Source organism: Furipterus horrens, unplaced genomic scaffold, assembly GCF_987537825.1.
Source record: "Furipterus horrens unplaced genomic scaffold, mFurHor1.1.pri manual_scaffold_1, whole genome shotgun sequence".
NCBI classification, from domain to species: Eukaryota; Metazoa; Chordata; class Mammalia; order Chiroptera; family Furipteridae; genus Furipterus; species Furipterus horrens.
In genome coordinates this window covers 175,613,634-175,631,057 of record NW_028327171.1, presented here as the reverse complement: position 1 = coordinate 175,631,057, position 17,424 = coordinate 175,613,634, and the positions used below count along the sequence as shown (strand labels likewise).

At 36.4% G+C, this 17,424-nt stretch overlaps 1 protein-coding gene across 2 annotated transcripts in view; it reads right to left on the bottom strand.

Annotated features, from left to right (window-relative positions):
• Nucleotides 1-343: 343 nt before the first annotated feature.
• The window catches only part of PPP1R1C (protein phosphatase 1 regulatory inhibitor subunit 1C), a 103,398-nt gene continuing 86,317 nt past the window's right edge, over nt 344-17,424 (bottom strand). The window contains exon 5 of one of the 2 annotated variants that reach the window (XM_090268221.1): nt 344-797. In XM_090268221.1, coding sequence (XP_090124347.1) covers nt 703-797 — 95 coding nt within the window. In that variant the 3' untranslated portion in view covers nt 344-702. The remainder of the gene's footprint in view (nt 798-17,424) is intronic. The other variant, XM_090268226.1, reaches the window with a different exon arrangement.

Genomic DNA, 17,424 nt, shown 5'->3' with positions numbered 1-17,424 from the left:
TACGATAATAGAAGATTTATCAAATGCTAATGATTCATTAAAATGCAATAGGAAATAGCTTATATTTCAAAAAATAACCCAAAAATATGGCAAGGCAGACTTTGCATATTTTATTGTAGATTTAGCATTTTCCTTTTATAATATCTAGTCTAAAGACAAATATATTGTGGTCTTTTGAATCAAGAAATCTGGCATTTATTCATCATTTTGAAGTAAATACCATGTACAGATCTTAACTTAAAAGTTAACAAAAAGATTTAATATTAATATTTATTCTTCTTTAAGTTAAACTCAGACACACATTCATGTCTAAATGTATTTAATATTTATTTTTTACTCTTAACTTGATGCTATTTACATATGACTTTAGAAGGCAAACTATGTCAGTAGAACATCAGGGATTAAGCTCAGCTATATTAAAGTTAGAACACTCACATGTTTGCAAATTTCAATATCATTAAAAAGAAAAATCACTGTAAAAGAAATGCTTGTGTTTTACTTGTAAGTGATATGGAACAATCTGTACTTAGTTCTAAAGTCCAATCAAGGAGGGCTTCCGAGGAAGTGTACTACTGCTGGATGAGTGTGGAGAGCAGAGGTGGAGAATGCTTCTCAGAGTCAAGCAGTGGCGTCCCATAGGTTGTTCAGAAAAAGTTAATAGTTCAATTATTCCCAAGAAGTCTTCTTGCTGCAAATCCCTAATTAATGGTCCCACTGCTCTTCTCTTTCGTTGGCACCTTCTTCTTCTTCAGGGAATGCTGATTTACTCTGGCCTTTCAGATGTTTGACCCCTGAAACTATAAAAATTATGTTCAATTTAAGTGAAATGTATTTTGACATATTCACTGCTTTGCTGCTAGAGATAAAGAAAATGAATGGAAAGTTTTTACTGGTGTATATGTACTTTCTCCAAGAACTTCAACAATCTAATCCTATACAAACCTTTTAATTCACTGAGGAATAAAAACATACCCAGACAAATTTCCATTAGAAGCAGGCTCTCTTTCATAATTTAATCTTCTCCATTAAGAAATGCATCACAGCCTGTTAAAAACCTGTTAACTAAAAATCTGCTCACAGGCTCTTATTGTAATTTTGATAGATCATTTTAGTTAAAATATTTCTTTTGGCATCCCTGAACTCTATTACAACAAGAACCATTGAAACTCCTAGGAACAAAGGGCTTGGTGTTTGCCATTTCTGTAACTTGTAAACAACAAAAGAATCATAATATTTTTATTGGGAATAGGAACATACCCATATAATTATGAAACTTCTGTACTCAAAATTCTTCAATAACTTCCCCCACCACCTACAGAGAGAAAAAACATTGGCATACCTTTGCCGGCTCTACAGGCTTAAATGATCTGGCCTCTCCCTACCTATTTGGCCTCATTTCTCACCAGCCCTTCCTGCTTCCGCCTTTCCCAGTAATTTACTCTTTAACAATACAACCTACTCTTCCACATTCCCTGACCACCCCAGGTTCCCTCAAACCTCCATGCTTTTCTTGCTCTATTCTCTGACAAATAGTTTCTTCTTACTCACCCACCTTGTAACCTCCCACTCATCCTCTGGTCTCAGCATGCCTCCTCTGTGAAGGCTCCCTGATTCCCCAATAGAAGGACCTATATCTTTCTCATATTTCCCCATGTTGTTGGATCACTTTCTCTTGTATCAACCACCCTATAGAACTATATTTGTTCACCTTTCTCATTAGGGCAAACTTTACTTTGGGGTCTCAGACACTGCCTGGCAAATAGTAGGTGCTCATTAATATTTATTGCATAAATGGTTGACGGAACTAATTAAATAATAAACAATTTGGCATACATGTTTGGCCATTCCTCAATAATATATATTCATATTTTTTTTCAAAATTCATTCAAATTTGAAATTTACTCATAAGTCAAGACAACTACTTCAAAATTATCTTTCATTTCATTTGGGTCTATTCTGTCAAAACATCTTATCAGTTGAAATTGTGCATATGAGGAATTTTATACATATTTTATATTTTGGAAACCTGGTTTATGAGATTTTATATGTATTACAGAAAAACATACTAGTTAGAACTGTTAAATGAAAGGACATCACTGCTCATGCTTGCTATGAAACGAAAAAACTAAAAAAAAAAAGTGTGGATTTTCATGTACTGGAGTCAGCAAGCCACAGAGTGCTATTTGGCAAAGAATGACATCCTTGGACTTGGTGAATTATCTTGCAAAAATATTTGATCAGTTGTAACAATATTTAAATATTTTAATTTGATCTGCAAACACAGATCACTCACAGTTCCTGTTGACCCAAGACTGTAGCGAGACATTTCTTATTAACAAATGAAACTTATTTCTCATTATTACAAATTACATGTGTAAAAAAAAGCCTAAATGCCAAGGAGAAGGGACGAGAGTTCAAAGAGCATCCAATTAATCACAGCTAGACTCTTACATACCTGAGTCACTAGCTCCACAATAACTCCATGAGATAAATAACTGGACGGTGATAAAATTTGTTCAAGGTTATAAGGATAGTGTAGTTCTAAGAGAAGTTCTGACATATCATAGGCCCTCAGTATATACTGACTGACCAACTGACTGAGGCATAAAATTTCACTCTCAGGACATGACAACTTATTTTCGCCTTTAGCTTTTTGGATGCTGACCAGGCTTCCCTAACATTCTCTAGGATTTATTGGAGGTTTACAGTACCTATTAACCCAGCTCAGATAATCTCAGGATTCTCTTTGAAATATTAAAGCACAGTAATCATCCAGCTGTCTTCCACTCTCTTTCCTGAGCTGAAATAGTCTTCAGCCCTCTGCGTTTGCAGAGGTTCTATAGCCTCCAGAGCCTATCCTTTACATCCACAAGGTAACTAACTACAGAGTAATAAAGTTGTGTTCAAAACAATTTTCTTTAAATTAGGATTAATAACAATGCCAACATTAATTTGTCTATATTAGAGGGTTAAACATTAAAAAAATTAGTAATCAAAATATCCAATTTATTAAACCATTAATCAACTGTTAATCAACTTTCCATACTTGAGTATGGGTCCACTTGTTTCCTTTGATCCACATTTAATTTATTTTACAATACTAACAGTCATAAAGTTATATAAGTAAGCCTTGTTAAAAGTAAGATTACTCACTTGGGCAAACTCTGGAAAGTACCTTTCTTAGCCTTATTTGAGTGTGACATTAACTGTTTCCAGGTAAAAGGTTTTGATGAGGCAAGAGTTGGTGACATATCACAGAGCTGTTCTATAGAACGTTTCTTCCAAACAATAAATTTTTTGACTCACAGTGCAGTTTACACTAATGTCATTTTTCCATGAAATAATAGATGGTTGGTAAATTTGTTTTAAATATTTTTTTTGTTTCTATCAGCAATCTTTATTTGGTTATAGGTACAATAATGCTAAGATTAAAGTGTGAAGTTTGTGAGGACTAATAATTTTTTTCTCCCCACCCCCCTCCTCCCATCTCCAAACACACATATACTTTGTTTAAAATTTTTCTTTAAACCCTTATTGGCTATTTGAATAATTCTGGAGGTGGTCTGGCGGCGCTGATGAAATTCTGTGAGCTGCTTCCTCTGCCAAGCACTAATGAGCATGGAGCAAGCACCTCACCTGCAGGGGCAAAGGGCCTCCTGGGGCCAGTGCAGACTCAGCCAGCCCTGCACCCAGGTGAAAGATGAAGAACTCCAAAAAACACAATGGAGGTTCTTTTCTCCACAGCAAAATTAACACACAGAAAAGGGGACCATATATGATAGCAGGCTATACAGTATGAATACACGAAGAAGTGAAAAAATAGTGTGAGAGAAGAAAGTACACTGAGTAAAAGAAGAAAGAAAAAGAAGTAAGCATTACCCCCAAATGGCACATAATACTCCTGCTCTTCTCCATTCTGTAGATCAGGAGGTAAAATGTGAGTTGAATGTTGTAAAGAAGGGACTGAGTGAAGAATTATGAATAATGAACCCATAGAGGGAGGTTTATATTTGGCACACCGCTGGTCAATATGTTTACCAATAAATTTGGAGGAGAAAAGGCAGGGTTATTCCATTTGTAGATGACACAAAACTTGGAGGAAACTTGGAAGAAAAAACGACATAATGAATGGCAATACTAGTACTATTTCAAAAGGTTTCTAAGAGCTGGAAAGATGACTTAAGCAATTATAGTAGAGTTCAATAGAGAGTTTTGTTTTAGAAAGACTATTTTCATTCTAAAATATAGAAAATGTGTACAACCTAGATTGATTATAAAGGTTTCAGGTGAACACAATTTCAAAATGACCCCGCAAAATCCCCTGTTTCTAGGAACAGAACTCTTGGCGGTGTCGGCCGCATTCCTAACAGCAGAGGGAGCAGTTTAAGCAAGGGAAGCAGTCTCTAACCATGTGTTGGTCAGAGCTTTTCTAGATCGTGAGCCTAATTCGGGCTCTGAATTTCAAGAGTTCCATTGAAGAAAGTAATTGGGATTAAAATCATCTTATGAAATCACTTTTCTAGAAGAATTATATAGATAACTGGAATGTTTGGCATAGAGGGAATTAAGAAAGGGTCAAAGAGGCTGAAGAAAGAAATAAACTTTATTTATGTAACTCCTGAGAGCAGAAATAGCTCAATGGCTGAAATTTACATGGTGAGGGCCAATTCGTCGGCAGCCGTCCGTCTCGAGAGACGATGGTGTAGCTTCTTAAGAGTCTATCTGCACCGCCGAGAATGGCTGTGCAGTCCGACTCGGGAGTGACACGGTATCTGTCTCCTCCCGTGTTGAATCGACATCTTGCGATGACGCTGGAGTGTCCTCTCCAGTGAAGCTGAAGCTACAGAGCCTGGGCAGGGTGATACGGAGGGTCTACTGTTGCCCATGCAGCAGACCCCCCCTCTCTTTGCAGCTGAAGGGTCCAAGGGAAAGACGGAGTCAATACAGCTTGGCTTCAGGTGCGCCGCAGGAGTTGCCGGTGTTGACTACAACGTCGAACCGCCTTAGGGACTCTGGCTCCGGATTTTCTGTCGGGGTTTACTCCCTTAGCCTTTCCCCTGAAGAGGTATGCTGCAAGGCAGCGGAGGTTTTTTGGAGTCAGAGTTTTCCTTCTCTGATGTGCCCTGACTGGAAGATCGAACCAGCGACACTTAGCTCGCAGGCCGACGCTCAATCCTTACAACTCATTGTAAAGGAGAACATTCCTAAACTATGTTTGCCCAGCAATAAACATGTGAGTGACTCCCCATCACTGTGTGTGTTCAAGTCAAAGCTAAATGTTGATCTCTGAGGCAAGTTACAGGAGAAACGCTGCATTGAGTATCAGGGTAGACTAACAACTTCACTGACTCTGAGGTGTTATTAACGTCCAAAGGAGTTTTTTAAAAACTGAAAAATTTGTTCTGCCGCAAGCACTCTAAGTTATAAAAAAGTAATTATAAATTCACAAGACATAAGTGGCCCAAATCTGCATTTTAAAACTAATTCACATAGGGAGTAGCAAATGTTAATGGATTCAATTTTTTTTAACCACATACTTTAGACCTTAGAAATCATCTTAAAGCCCTCTAAGGAATCTGTGGGTGGATTATAGAGAGCCTCTGACCCCTCTTGGAATTCTATTTATAGTTGTATTTGTGCCTTTTCGGGGAAGAAGGTCCATAGTTGTCAACAAAATCTTAGGCCTCTGACCCACAAAAAATTGTGAATATGATCCTAGTCTGATCTCTTCAGTTTAAATATGAAGGAACAATTTCAGAACACAGAATGACTTGCTTAAATTCACAGAGCAATCACTGGCTACGCTGGGACATAAAGCAGTCATTAATTCCTAATGGGGCTGTTCATCTGAGTCACCAGGACTCACTCTTCCACTGTCATTGATCTTTTTAAGTTAAAACCTGAGGGAAATTTGGTGACAAAATCATGAGGCCCTTTTTATTATCAAATTCTTTCTAAGTACTGTATATGAAGTATACACAGCACAGTCAATCTCTGTTCTAATATGGTGACTAGTCAGTTAAGATAAACCATAAATAAACATATAATCATTTCACTTAACTCCTCATTACTTAGGGAAGTTTTTTTCTACAGAAGAGTCAATGTGTAATATTCTTCTCTATTCGTAATACATAGGAATAGAGGCAGCATGTTTATTTTATGTTCAAAAGTATTATATACATTTAAATAAATTTTTATACCTATCATATATTTACCAAGGCTGGTGCCCAACAGTAAAACCTTAGCAAAAGATTTAGCAAGAAATAAGGAAAAGGTAGGGGAGGAGGTACACTTACATACTATTGTTAGAAGTATAGATTCGTATAAAATCTTTGGAGTGCAATCTAGTCTCACTTGTCAACATGTAAAGTGTCCACATCTTTATCAGTAGGTCTGATGTTGGGACCAGGTGAGAAAATAATAAATAAATAAATATATATATATAAATATATATATAATAAATATATATATAAATATAAATTTTGTGAGTATCCTGCTATTTGACCTAGGATGAAAATCACTTTGATAGACTGTCTCTTTTGCCCTCAACAATCAAGTGCCCTTTAACATTCCCTTTTTCTTCTAAGCTAATGCATTCTGCATGCACTCAGAAGTAGAATTAAATTTTTAAGCCTACACATAATGGAGCTAAGCTGTGTTGGGCAATTTCACTTTAGAAAGAGAAAGAATGGTTTCCTAACCCACAGGCATTGACTGCCATTGATTGAACACAACAGCATATCTAAAATGAAGAATGCATCAATAAGCAAAAGTCAGTGGTTAGCCCTGAGAGCACTAAAAATAAAATAATGAACAGAGAGTTGCATTTACAGTTACGGAGGTGAATGTTGTATGTGTTTTTCAAGCATGTCCACTGGAGGATGTCCTGTGCTGGTATTTTTCAAGGCTGCTTTCCAGGCAAGGTACTTTCCTATTGCAGCAATGGTCACTACATGGTGCCATAGCCTGACGCCAGTATATGCCCAGTCACATAACCAAATCATCCTAAGGTCATGGAGAGACCTTTGGATAACAACAGAGCTTGCTCCCAAGAAGAAAAAGCTCTGACAAGACTAAAAGATAGCTCATGGATCTATCTGGGACAAGGCCATACCAGGCAGAGGGAACAAGAATTGCAAAGGCTTTAAGTTTGGAGTATGGCTGACATGGTCAAAGAACAGCAATGAGCCTGGAGTGTCAGGAATGATGTGAATGATGGAGAGTAGAAGGTAAGCTTAGAGAGATGAATGCAGGTGGGGAGGAGGAGGAGCCTGACCCTGTAGGGCCTTATAGGACATTATAAGAGTTTTGGCTGTTATTCTGGAGAACCACTGGCAGATATTATTTTTTTAGTAGATGGGCAAAACGATCTGATCTATACTTTCAAAGAATCACTCTTGAGTCCCAGATGGAAGGAACTTAGAAGTCACCACTCTGTTCTAATAATGAGTAAAAAGCTTAAAAAAACAAAGAAATGAAAAAAAAACAAACAAACAGCTCTTGGATCCATTAGAGAAGTAAGTTCACAGTCAAAACATGAGAAAACATGCCAAAATTTGCAGAGACAGACAGGTGAATACAGACAAATGCAACTTACTGGAGCAGAAACCTATGCAGGAGCAAGTGCCAGGGTAGGAAAACCTAAACTGTGATTGGTGAACGGCTGGAAGCTCAGCGTGGACAAGATTGAGAGATTAAAACCTCTGGGTTGGAAAAAACAATAAAAAAAGGTATGATCTCTCTCTCTCTCTCAAGAGAGAGAGCACACTCACACCTTTCCTGCCCCCCTTTTTTTCCCCTAGGTGTGTTACCTTTGTTTTTCTCTCTCCTAAACTCCAAGGGCCCTTCTTTTGCTTCTGTTTCCTGAGCCTACACGGCTCAGCTATCTTACTTCTACTACTTCTGTAACTTTCTAAATAAACTTTATCTTATTTTTTTAAAAAACACACAACTGTGGGTGGAGTAAGGGATGGTAATCCACAGGGGGACCTCACATTTTTGTAAATTTTACCTTCTGGAGCTCTATCAGTTGCTCACAATAAAATTTATAGAAAAAGAAATCTCATCCTTCTGACAGGGAAGGGGAATGAATAGTGGCCATTTTCAAAAACAGAACACTCTTCCTCTCAACAAGATCTGCTCTCAGGAGAAAGTATTTTACTACAGCCTACACTGCTGAGGTTTTATCAGATCTAACCTATCTGTGGAAATAGCAATTCCACTCTCCTCTCATCATTTTGTGTCACCTAATGAGGGAGGCAGAGACTGCAAAACCCTGGTGAAGTTCATAGTCCCAAGGCACAGGCTCCTGAAAAGATATGAGACCTGATCATAGGCTACAGAACACTTCTTCCCCACACCTTCTTACATTCTTAAAGATCTATTTACCATAGTTCCTTTTACCCAGTCCACTGTGTGCACCTTTCCACAAAAATCACAGGGCATACCATAGGCAAGACACACAAGTTTGAAGAGACTTAACAAGCATCAAAACCAGAGTCAGATATGGCAGGAATGTTGGAATGATCAGACCAGGACTTCTGTTTAATTGCAATATATATGAACAAATAGATAATGTAAGCAGATAAATGGAAATTTTGATGAAGAATAAAAAAGAAACACAAGAAATAAAAAAACACTGTAATAAAAAAAATGTCTTTGGTAGACTCTTCAGCAGACTGTACATGGGTGAGGAAAGAATATTTGAACTTGAGGGTATGACAATAGAAACTTCCAAAACTGAAAGACAAAGAGTTAAAAGGCACAAATACAAAGCAGAATGTGCAAGAACTGTGGAACAACTACAAAAGGTATAACATAAGTGTAATGGGAATACCAAAAGGAGAAAGAGAAAGAAACAGAGGAAATGTTTGAAGCCTTAATGAGTGAAAATTTTTCTCAAATGTCAGAGACCAAAACCAGAGAGCCAGGAAGCTCAGAGAACACCAAGTAGGATAACTGCCAAAAGAACTACAGCTAGGCATATTATATTCAAACTATAGAAAAGCAAAGACAAAGGGAAAAAAACCTGAAATAAGCCAAAAAAAAAAATTCTTATCTTTAGAGGAACAAAGATAGGAATTATATCCAACTTCTCCTCAGAAACCATGCAAGGGAAAAGAGAGTGAATAGATTTATTTAAAATGTTGAAAAAAAAATTCTATCAACCCTCTGAAATTCAGTACCCTCTGAAATTATCGTTCAAAACTCAAGAGGAAATAAAGACTTTCCTGGACAAATAAAAATGAAGGATATTTGTTGCTAGTAGACCTGCTTTGCAAGAAATGGTAAAAGGAGTTCTTTAGATAGAAGGAAAATTATATAGGTCAGTGTACGAAACATAGAGTCAGTCAGGCTCCCTCACCTGGATGACCAGGTATGAGCAGCTTAGAGATAATAATTAGAATCGCATGTGCAGAGCACTCACCGTTATGTAATCAATAATGTCATATTTTGGCAAGCAGCTGGCTTTGTCTCTGCATACATAGGGAGGGTGGGACCCCCGCTGGTGCAGGAGAGAGAGCAGTGCACAGAGAGGGAGAGAAAGCAGGCAGAGCAAATAGAGAAGCAGAGAGCAGAAAAGGGAGGGGGCAGCGCAGCACAGGAGAGCAGCGCAGCATGGATCGCCCCAAATAAAGGCATGTCAGAGGTTTTCCACAGCTCCACGTGTTTTTATCTTTCTGTGTGCCTGAATCTCGAGTGACCCTGCTTTCACCTCGAGCATTTGAAAAACAGTCAGAAACTTGGATCTATATAAAGAAAGGAAGAGCATCAATAAAAGAATAAATAAAGATCAAATTAAAACTAACTTTTCTTATTCTTAGTTGATCTAACAAATAGCCACAATATATTTAATAATAAATGCTAATGTATATGTTTTACGTATGTATATATGCATATGTATGCCTACATATAAGTAAAATAAATGACAGTAATGATACAAGGGACAAGAGAAAGGAATACAATTAATTTGTTATTTTAAGGTACTCACACTACCTGTGATGTGGTTTAGTGTTATTAGAAAGTAAAGTTGAATTAGTTGTAAAACATGGCAATTTCTAGGACAATCACTAAAACAAATTTTTTAAAAGTATAATAGAGGTGGTAAGAGAGAAAATGGAAAGGCAAGAAAAAAAAAAAGAAGTGGAAGGCAAAAATAGGAGCAAAGAACAAAGGCAACAAATAGTAAATATGGTATTAATGCAACTATATCAATAATCACGTTGTCAGTGGTCTAAATGCACCAATTAATAGACAGAGATTGGGAGAGTGGATACAAAAATAAAAAAGACCCAACTACAAAATGTTTACAAGAAGTTTACTTTAAATATTAAGACACATAGATTAAGAATAAATTGGTGGAAAAAATATACTTTGCTAATGTTAATTTTAAAAAGCAGAAGTAGCTATATTACTTTCAGACAGAACAGACTTCAAAGCAAGAAAAGGTATCTAAGGTAAAGGAAGTCATCACACCTGACAAAACTACAGTTGCTATGAAACCCAATTCTCCACAGTTGTATTGCCCAAACCTAGAGTTCAGGCATTGTATGGGCAAAAAAAGCTTAAACCATGATGACTACTTTCACATAAAATTTTTAACCACTTATTTCAAATGGGCCTCAACACTTCCTGGAAGATCTACTTTATTTTTCTGTCATTCTTAAATTATTTAACTCCTCAAAACTCCCCAAACCTCCATACCCTCCTCACACTCAACTGATTTTACAGAGAAATGGAAGTAATCATTAACAAACTGACATCGGCTTGACCAAATCTACCAATATATCTGGGTCTGTACCTACCTCAGCCTTCTCTCATAGGACTAACCCTTCATTTTCTCACCCCTCATTGTGAAATATGCTTTCCCCTTTTGAGGAATGCTACAAAATTATAACCTTTCATCTTGCATCATCAATTTCTTCCATTTCACAAAAATATTCCCATAACCACAAAAACATGTTTAATATCTCCCATTCCAGGCACCCCTCTGGACACTGTCCCACTCCTTCCTCCCCTTTTAGAGCAAAACTCCTCATAGTATTATGAAATGACTACGTCACTTTATCATCCGTCTTTAACATACTACAATCAGACTTTTATGCTCATCAGTCTTTTTAAATGTTTCACCCAGACTTCATCTGGGTAAATCCAGTGTTGAGTTTAACATTCATTTTAGATAAAAATCTTGGCAACATTCAAGATAATCGGTCACCTCTTGGTTGAATCATTAATTTGCCCTCAAGATGAGAACACTCTTGTTTTCCCACCAGCCTTATTGGCTACTCCTTCTTGGTCTATACTGCTCACCAATTCTATTCATTCTTAACCCAACATGCCATTCAGTTCCAGGACATGGTTATTGCATGTCTTACCTATTTACACTCACTCCCTGGGTAATCTCATTCAGTACCATTGCTTTAAATATAATCTATAAATTGATAGCTCCTGATTGTATATCATCAGTCCCAATTCCTCATAATATAACCAGCAGCCTGTGTTCTGTTTTAAATGCTTAATAGGCATTCCAAACTTAGGATATCCAAAACCTGATCCTGATTCTGCTCCCAGTCTTCCAACAAACAAATATAAGCAAGCAACTGCCCCCCACCAACTGATTCTTTTCTAAATCTTTTTCATTTTAGTGAATAGAATTTTATCAGGCCCAGTGTATTTTTTTGCCTCCTCTTGTTCCTTTCATACTCTGTCCCAATGCATGGCCAAATTTTTAAAGTTCTACATTCAAAATGGTATGACAAATTAATCATTTTCCATTAATTACAGCTCTATCACCTTAATCCAATCCACCACGAATCTCTACTTAGAGGACCTCAAAAGCATTCTAACTGGTGTCCTCACTTTCTCTCCTTTCACCCTATAGTTAATTCCCCAATTTACAGAATAACCTTTATAAAAACAAATCAAATTACCTCACTCCTCTGAGGAAAAATTTTGATGACTTCCATTATCTTAAGAATGAAGTTCCAACATCTCATAATGATTAAGATCCTTCATGATTAGGCCCTGTCTCTTGACCTTGTCTTCTTCCAACCCTCTTCTCACTTACTCGGTTTCCTTGGTGTTTTACACACAGAACTTATACAGCCTCAGGGCATCGTCCTCTTCCCTCTCTTCACTGGATTCTTTTTCCTATGAGAGATCCACATGTTTTTTCCTTCGCCTCATATGGGCCATCGGGTCTCTGCTCAGATTCATCATTTTAGAGAAGCCTTAACTGACTGTCCCATCTAAAACACCTCATGTTTCTTTCCCTTACTTTCTATTCACTGGCCATGATTTATCATACCTTTTCCTTCCTTTAGAGCAGCAATTTTTAACCTTTTCATCTCATGGCACACATAAGCTAATAACTAAAATTCTGTAGTGCACCAAGAAGAAAATATATTACGGTTTTGTTGAAAGTTATATTGGTATAATTTTGACTCATTCACACCAGATGGCTATTGTTGTGTTGGCTGTTGTCAGTTTTTTATGTGACAACCTAAGGAAAAAGAGGTAAGTGCCCCTGACTGAAGAGTCAGGTATTGCATGGTTTAAAAATTCTTTTGGCATACCAGTTGAAAATTGCTGCCTTAGAGCACTTATCACTCCCTGGTGTCCTATTCATTTATGGACTTGTGGTATGTCCCTCCCACTATATGCTAGCACAATGAAATCACTGACTGGTCAGCAGAGCCTAGACCAATGCATGAACATCATAGATGCTCAATGTATTTTAAGTAAGTAAAAAAAGAAAAAAGAATGACTTCAATTTCACTTTCATTTAAATATTTCCTATTCAGAATATAAAAAAATTTCAACCTAGTCTTTTTTTTCAGATGAAGGAACTTCTGCCCAATGAATTTAAGTCACATTTTCTATGCTAAATAGAAAAGGGTTTGGTGTTTTTCACCTGGTGTTAGTTTCTTCTTCTCAGTCTCCTATACTATTCTACATTACCAATCTAGATTCACTTAGCAACTATGATTTTGAAATTCCACTTAGTTCAAGAAAATGTAAAGTAAATCTTAAAGATGGAAACAAGAAATGGTGTTTTCCCCATTATATCATTTTGCTCTGATCACCAGTTATTCAACCCCATTTGGGAATATGGCTTTCACAACATATGTAATGTAAATGAATTTGATCAAGCATTATTTATTTATAATTGAAAATTGCTAATCCTGATGAGTTGATAGTTACACCCACTCTCAAAATATGCTCAGCTCTTTTCATACTCTGATGCTGTTTTCCTCTCCTTTCTCTGAGGAGGGCCTCAGTTCTGTTGGCTTCTCATTACCAGCTTACTGTTCACCAGGAAGCTTCTGAAAAACAAGGTTCTGCTGTTCATCCTCAGCCTGACCCAAGGACATGGGGTTCATACTCTGTGTCTTGCAACTGTTCTGCTCTGATTCTGCTTTTCTGTTTAATTTACCATTGTTCTTGCAGGCATTCTTGTTCACAGGGAGTTTTATTCTCTGGCCACCCTTGTAAATAATAGTAATTCACTTCATTGCCATGGGGCTTGCTGACCTACTTTCTTCTCTGATTTGCTGCCCAACAATTGGTCTACTTGTCGTCCACAAGCAAAATCACAATCTCTCTTCTTTTTACATAAAAATTTAACAAACTCTTCTTGGCTAAGCTGATACCATTCTGGTTATTTCTTTTGAAATCTTGATTTTATTAAGAATAGTTGGTGCAAAAAATTAATTATATACTTAAATTCTACAAGAAGTAGCAATTTTATATAGCTTATATGTAGGAGAAAAATATTGATATAAATTTTTGTTTAAAATGATGTTTTTCTGTTATTTCTACACTACAGTATTCAAATGTAATAACTAGGGGGAAATATATTTACTTACCTAATTTACTTAGTGTCTCAACACGTGAGTATCATTTACCTGGGAAATTATTTTTAATACCAAAACTGAAACCATCTGCCCCTCTAAGACATTATAATTAGTTGCTTTAAAATCATGACTTTTGAATTTCCATATTTTTCTCTTGAAAAGGAAACAATCTTTCTTTCAGTACATATAAACTGCATTCAATTTACAAAAATTTACAGCCATTTTTATATTAGAAATTTTCTAAAGTTACTGATTAAAATTAATATAAGGTTTTTCAAAAATCCATGTTGAAGTTTATTGAAACCCATAATTTGAAGGGAATAATTCTCTTAAAATTTGTTTATAGATTATCAATGATTTCAAGTGATTTTAATTTGTTCCCCCAAATTTACTGTGTATCAAGTTTATTTACCTTTTTTTAGTTATTTACTCTATTTCTCTTTCAAAGAATAGGAACTACTTTATAAAAAATATACATTACTCTGAGAAGAAATATACATACTTTAGATATATTTATGTGTGCAAATATATATATATGATAAGATAACCAATCAGGTTCTTAGGGGTAAAATGAAATCATTGAGAATGAACAGCACTCTTATTTTGGTTTGGTACACTAAGAATGTTTATTTACTAACTAGAAACAGTCTCCAATTTACTTAAACAAGGGAGGAGGACCTCACAGAGAAGATGCAAGAAGGGTCATTTGGTTACGACTTCTGAGTGCAAAACTGGCCATCAATGAGACTTTTGATATAACTGCGAAATGAGTTCATATATACAATAACAGATATTTATTGACAAGTTTATTGACAACATTTTTCTTAAAGTATCTCTCATAAAACTTCACACACACATCTGATTGCGAGGTCAAACTATCTGGATTGTAATAAATACCATAGTTGTGAATAGCTTAATGATGGCACATTTTAAAATTTGTTTTGTCAAATGAAAGTACTGACAATTCCATTATTTCTGCAATCCTGTTTTGGGATATCTTCATTTGTTAATATAGGGAACCTCAAAAAAGGAGAATGGCCAGACCCATCCCCCTTGATCTGCAGAAGAGCTTAATAAGAAGTTGTATAAACCAATGCACATGGAAGGGGTAAAGCCTGTGTTCCCGCTTCTCCCTTCTGGTCTCCTCCCCCAACAACCATTACCCTAGAGAGCTTCCTTTCCTTAAGCAGCTATAGTGCTATGGAAAATTGCTGTTTCTCAATCACAGAACCATAACCTTTTACAACTGAAAGAGCTTTCAAAGGTAGTATTGAATTTAAATAGCAGCCCAACTGCCTCCCAGCACACATACATGTAGATACCACCACCATTATGTTAAGAGGTGAAAAAAAATGTCTCTCTTCTAAAGTCCCACAACAAGGAGCAGTCGCTTAATGTAGAACATAATTTGTCAGACTTTTACTCCATATTCTCTGCATTGTGCCACAGCAGGCAGAGAGTGAATAAACTGCTGGTTCCTGGAGCCCAGCAGAGTTCTCTTCCCTGCTTTCTCTTACCCAGCCATGACCTGGTTCCCCGATGCCGGCGTAAAACCATGAAGAGGTAAAATGTGGAAGCTGTGTTCTTTACAAAGATACTCTATTGGATGTCTTATGACATTCAAATGGACTGTTAGTATAATAATTTAGACATAATACAGATTCCACTTCTATAAGCTGACCTGAAAAAAAATACCACTAGTTGTATTGATTCTATGTATCCTCAGATCTAAATCCCTTACAAGTCAATTTTCATAACACAATCTATTGTTTTAAACAGAGGCTGCATTTTCTGGAAATTCAACAATAGTACTACAAAAATATAATTAGAAGGGGACAAAAATAAGAGGTGTAAGTTTCTAAGAAAAGTTTGTTAATTACTCAACAAATAACATTATCCCCCAGATATTCCTGATTCCTGATTTGTTCTTTACGAATACCTATTGTTTAGCCTTTTTGGCAATACTCTGCCCCTGCCCCTTCATGTGGTGAATGGCTGTTGTCCCCACTCGCCGGCGTTCAGGAACCAGTCTTTTCCACACTTCGTCATCGGATCACAGTGAGCACTGCCTAGTTCTTACATCACTCTGCCCTCTGGCCGTTGTGCCAAGGCCAAGTGCACCCGACCCATGGTGGGCCTAAAGAGTCTATTCTTTCTGTCTTATATCTTCCCTGGAATCTTTTGGGCTGGAAGACAGAAGGGGAAATGAAAGGCAGCTGGAGTGTTTCTTTTCCTTTTTCTTCTTTTTGTTGTAGTTGTTTATTGTCTATACCTTCAGTTTTGAATGAAACTTATGCTGAGCTGAGAACCAGACAAAGATAGAAAGTGTCTCATTGTGTCTCAGGAATATCTTTTCAAGTCATGCCTAAAAATTAGACTCATTACTGAAATTAGAGTAATGAGAAAATTTAGGATTTTTTTTCACAAAATCATTAATTGTCTCCCTGCAGGCAAGGCATCTTTTTGAAGGATGAATATCATAAATTTGCAGACCAGAGGTCAAAACGATAACAACTGATTTTATACTTTCCTTGGTCCTGAGGTAGTAGTTTTATTACTACAAAGCCCTGAGCACTTACATCAGTTCTCATTGTGTGAATTTTTTAACAACCAGGCAAAGGAAGTTGAATGATTGTAAAAGATGTGTTTTTCGCAGAAGTATCCTAACCTATGTTTATAATTTGTCAGTTTTCTTGGGTTAAACATTTACTTCAATAAATTATGAAGACATTATATTGGATATTGAAACTAAAGACTAGAAAAACACAGCAAAAACCTTTCAAAAAATCTTCTAATAAATTAGCTTTTGTACTTCTACCTTGTCATTATTTCAATTTGGCTTTGAAAAACAGGTAAATAGGCTCTGTATTCTTGCTGTCATACTGTTTTTTTGTTCACATATATATTTTTCCACTCACTCAGTTTATACTGGCATTATGATCACAGCCAATCCTAGGTAAAGGTGAAGTTCAGCTTAAGCATGACATACTCCAGCTGCCCCATGGAGCATCCAATCCATTTTAGAGGCTATGGTTGTTCTAGAAGTTTTGTCCTCTTTCCTTCTTTTGCACCTTCATTCTATATTATCAATATTTATGGTTATCGCTAGCTAACCTGAAAGGAGGCTCCCTCTGCTGTCCATATCATTTCACTGATCTTAATTCTATCATCCTACTTAATAATAATACCTTATAGTATTACAGCACTTTTCAAGTTTTTAAAGGAAAAAAAACTTCTATGACCCTCCATTTTACTGCTGGGGAAATTGTGGCTTCCAATAAAGAAATGAGTCACACAAGAAGCCTTGTCAAGTCAATATCATAAATAGCACCAGAACTCAAAGTTCCTGAATTCTAATCTAGTTCTTTTCTGCTACGGAATTTAATTTCTCATTCCCTTTGGGCCATTATATCATTTTTTTTTTTTTTTTTTTTAGTAACAAACTATTCCTAATTAAGGATCTTTCTTCATTTCCTTGCAATATAATATAGTGAACATTTTAGCAATCTTTTTCTTGAAGAATATACATTGTTTCATCATATCTCCAAAGAAAGATTCAAGTAATGGC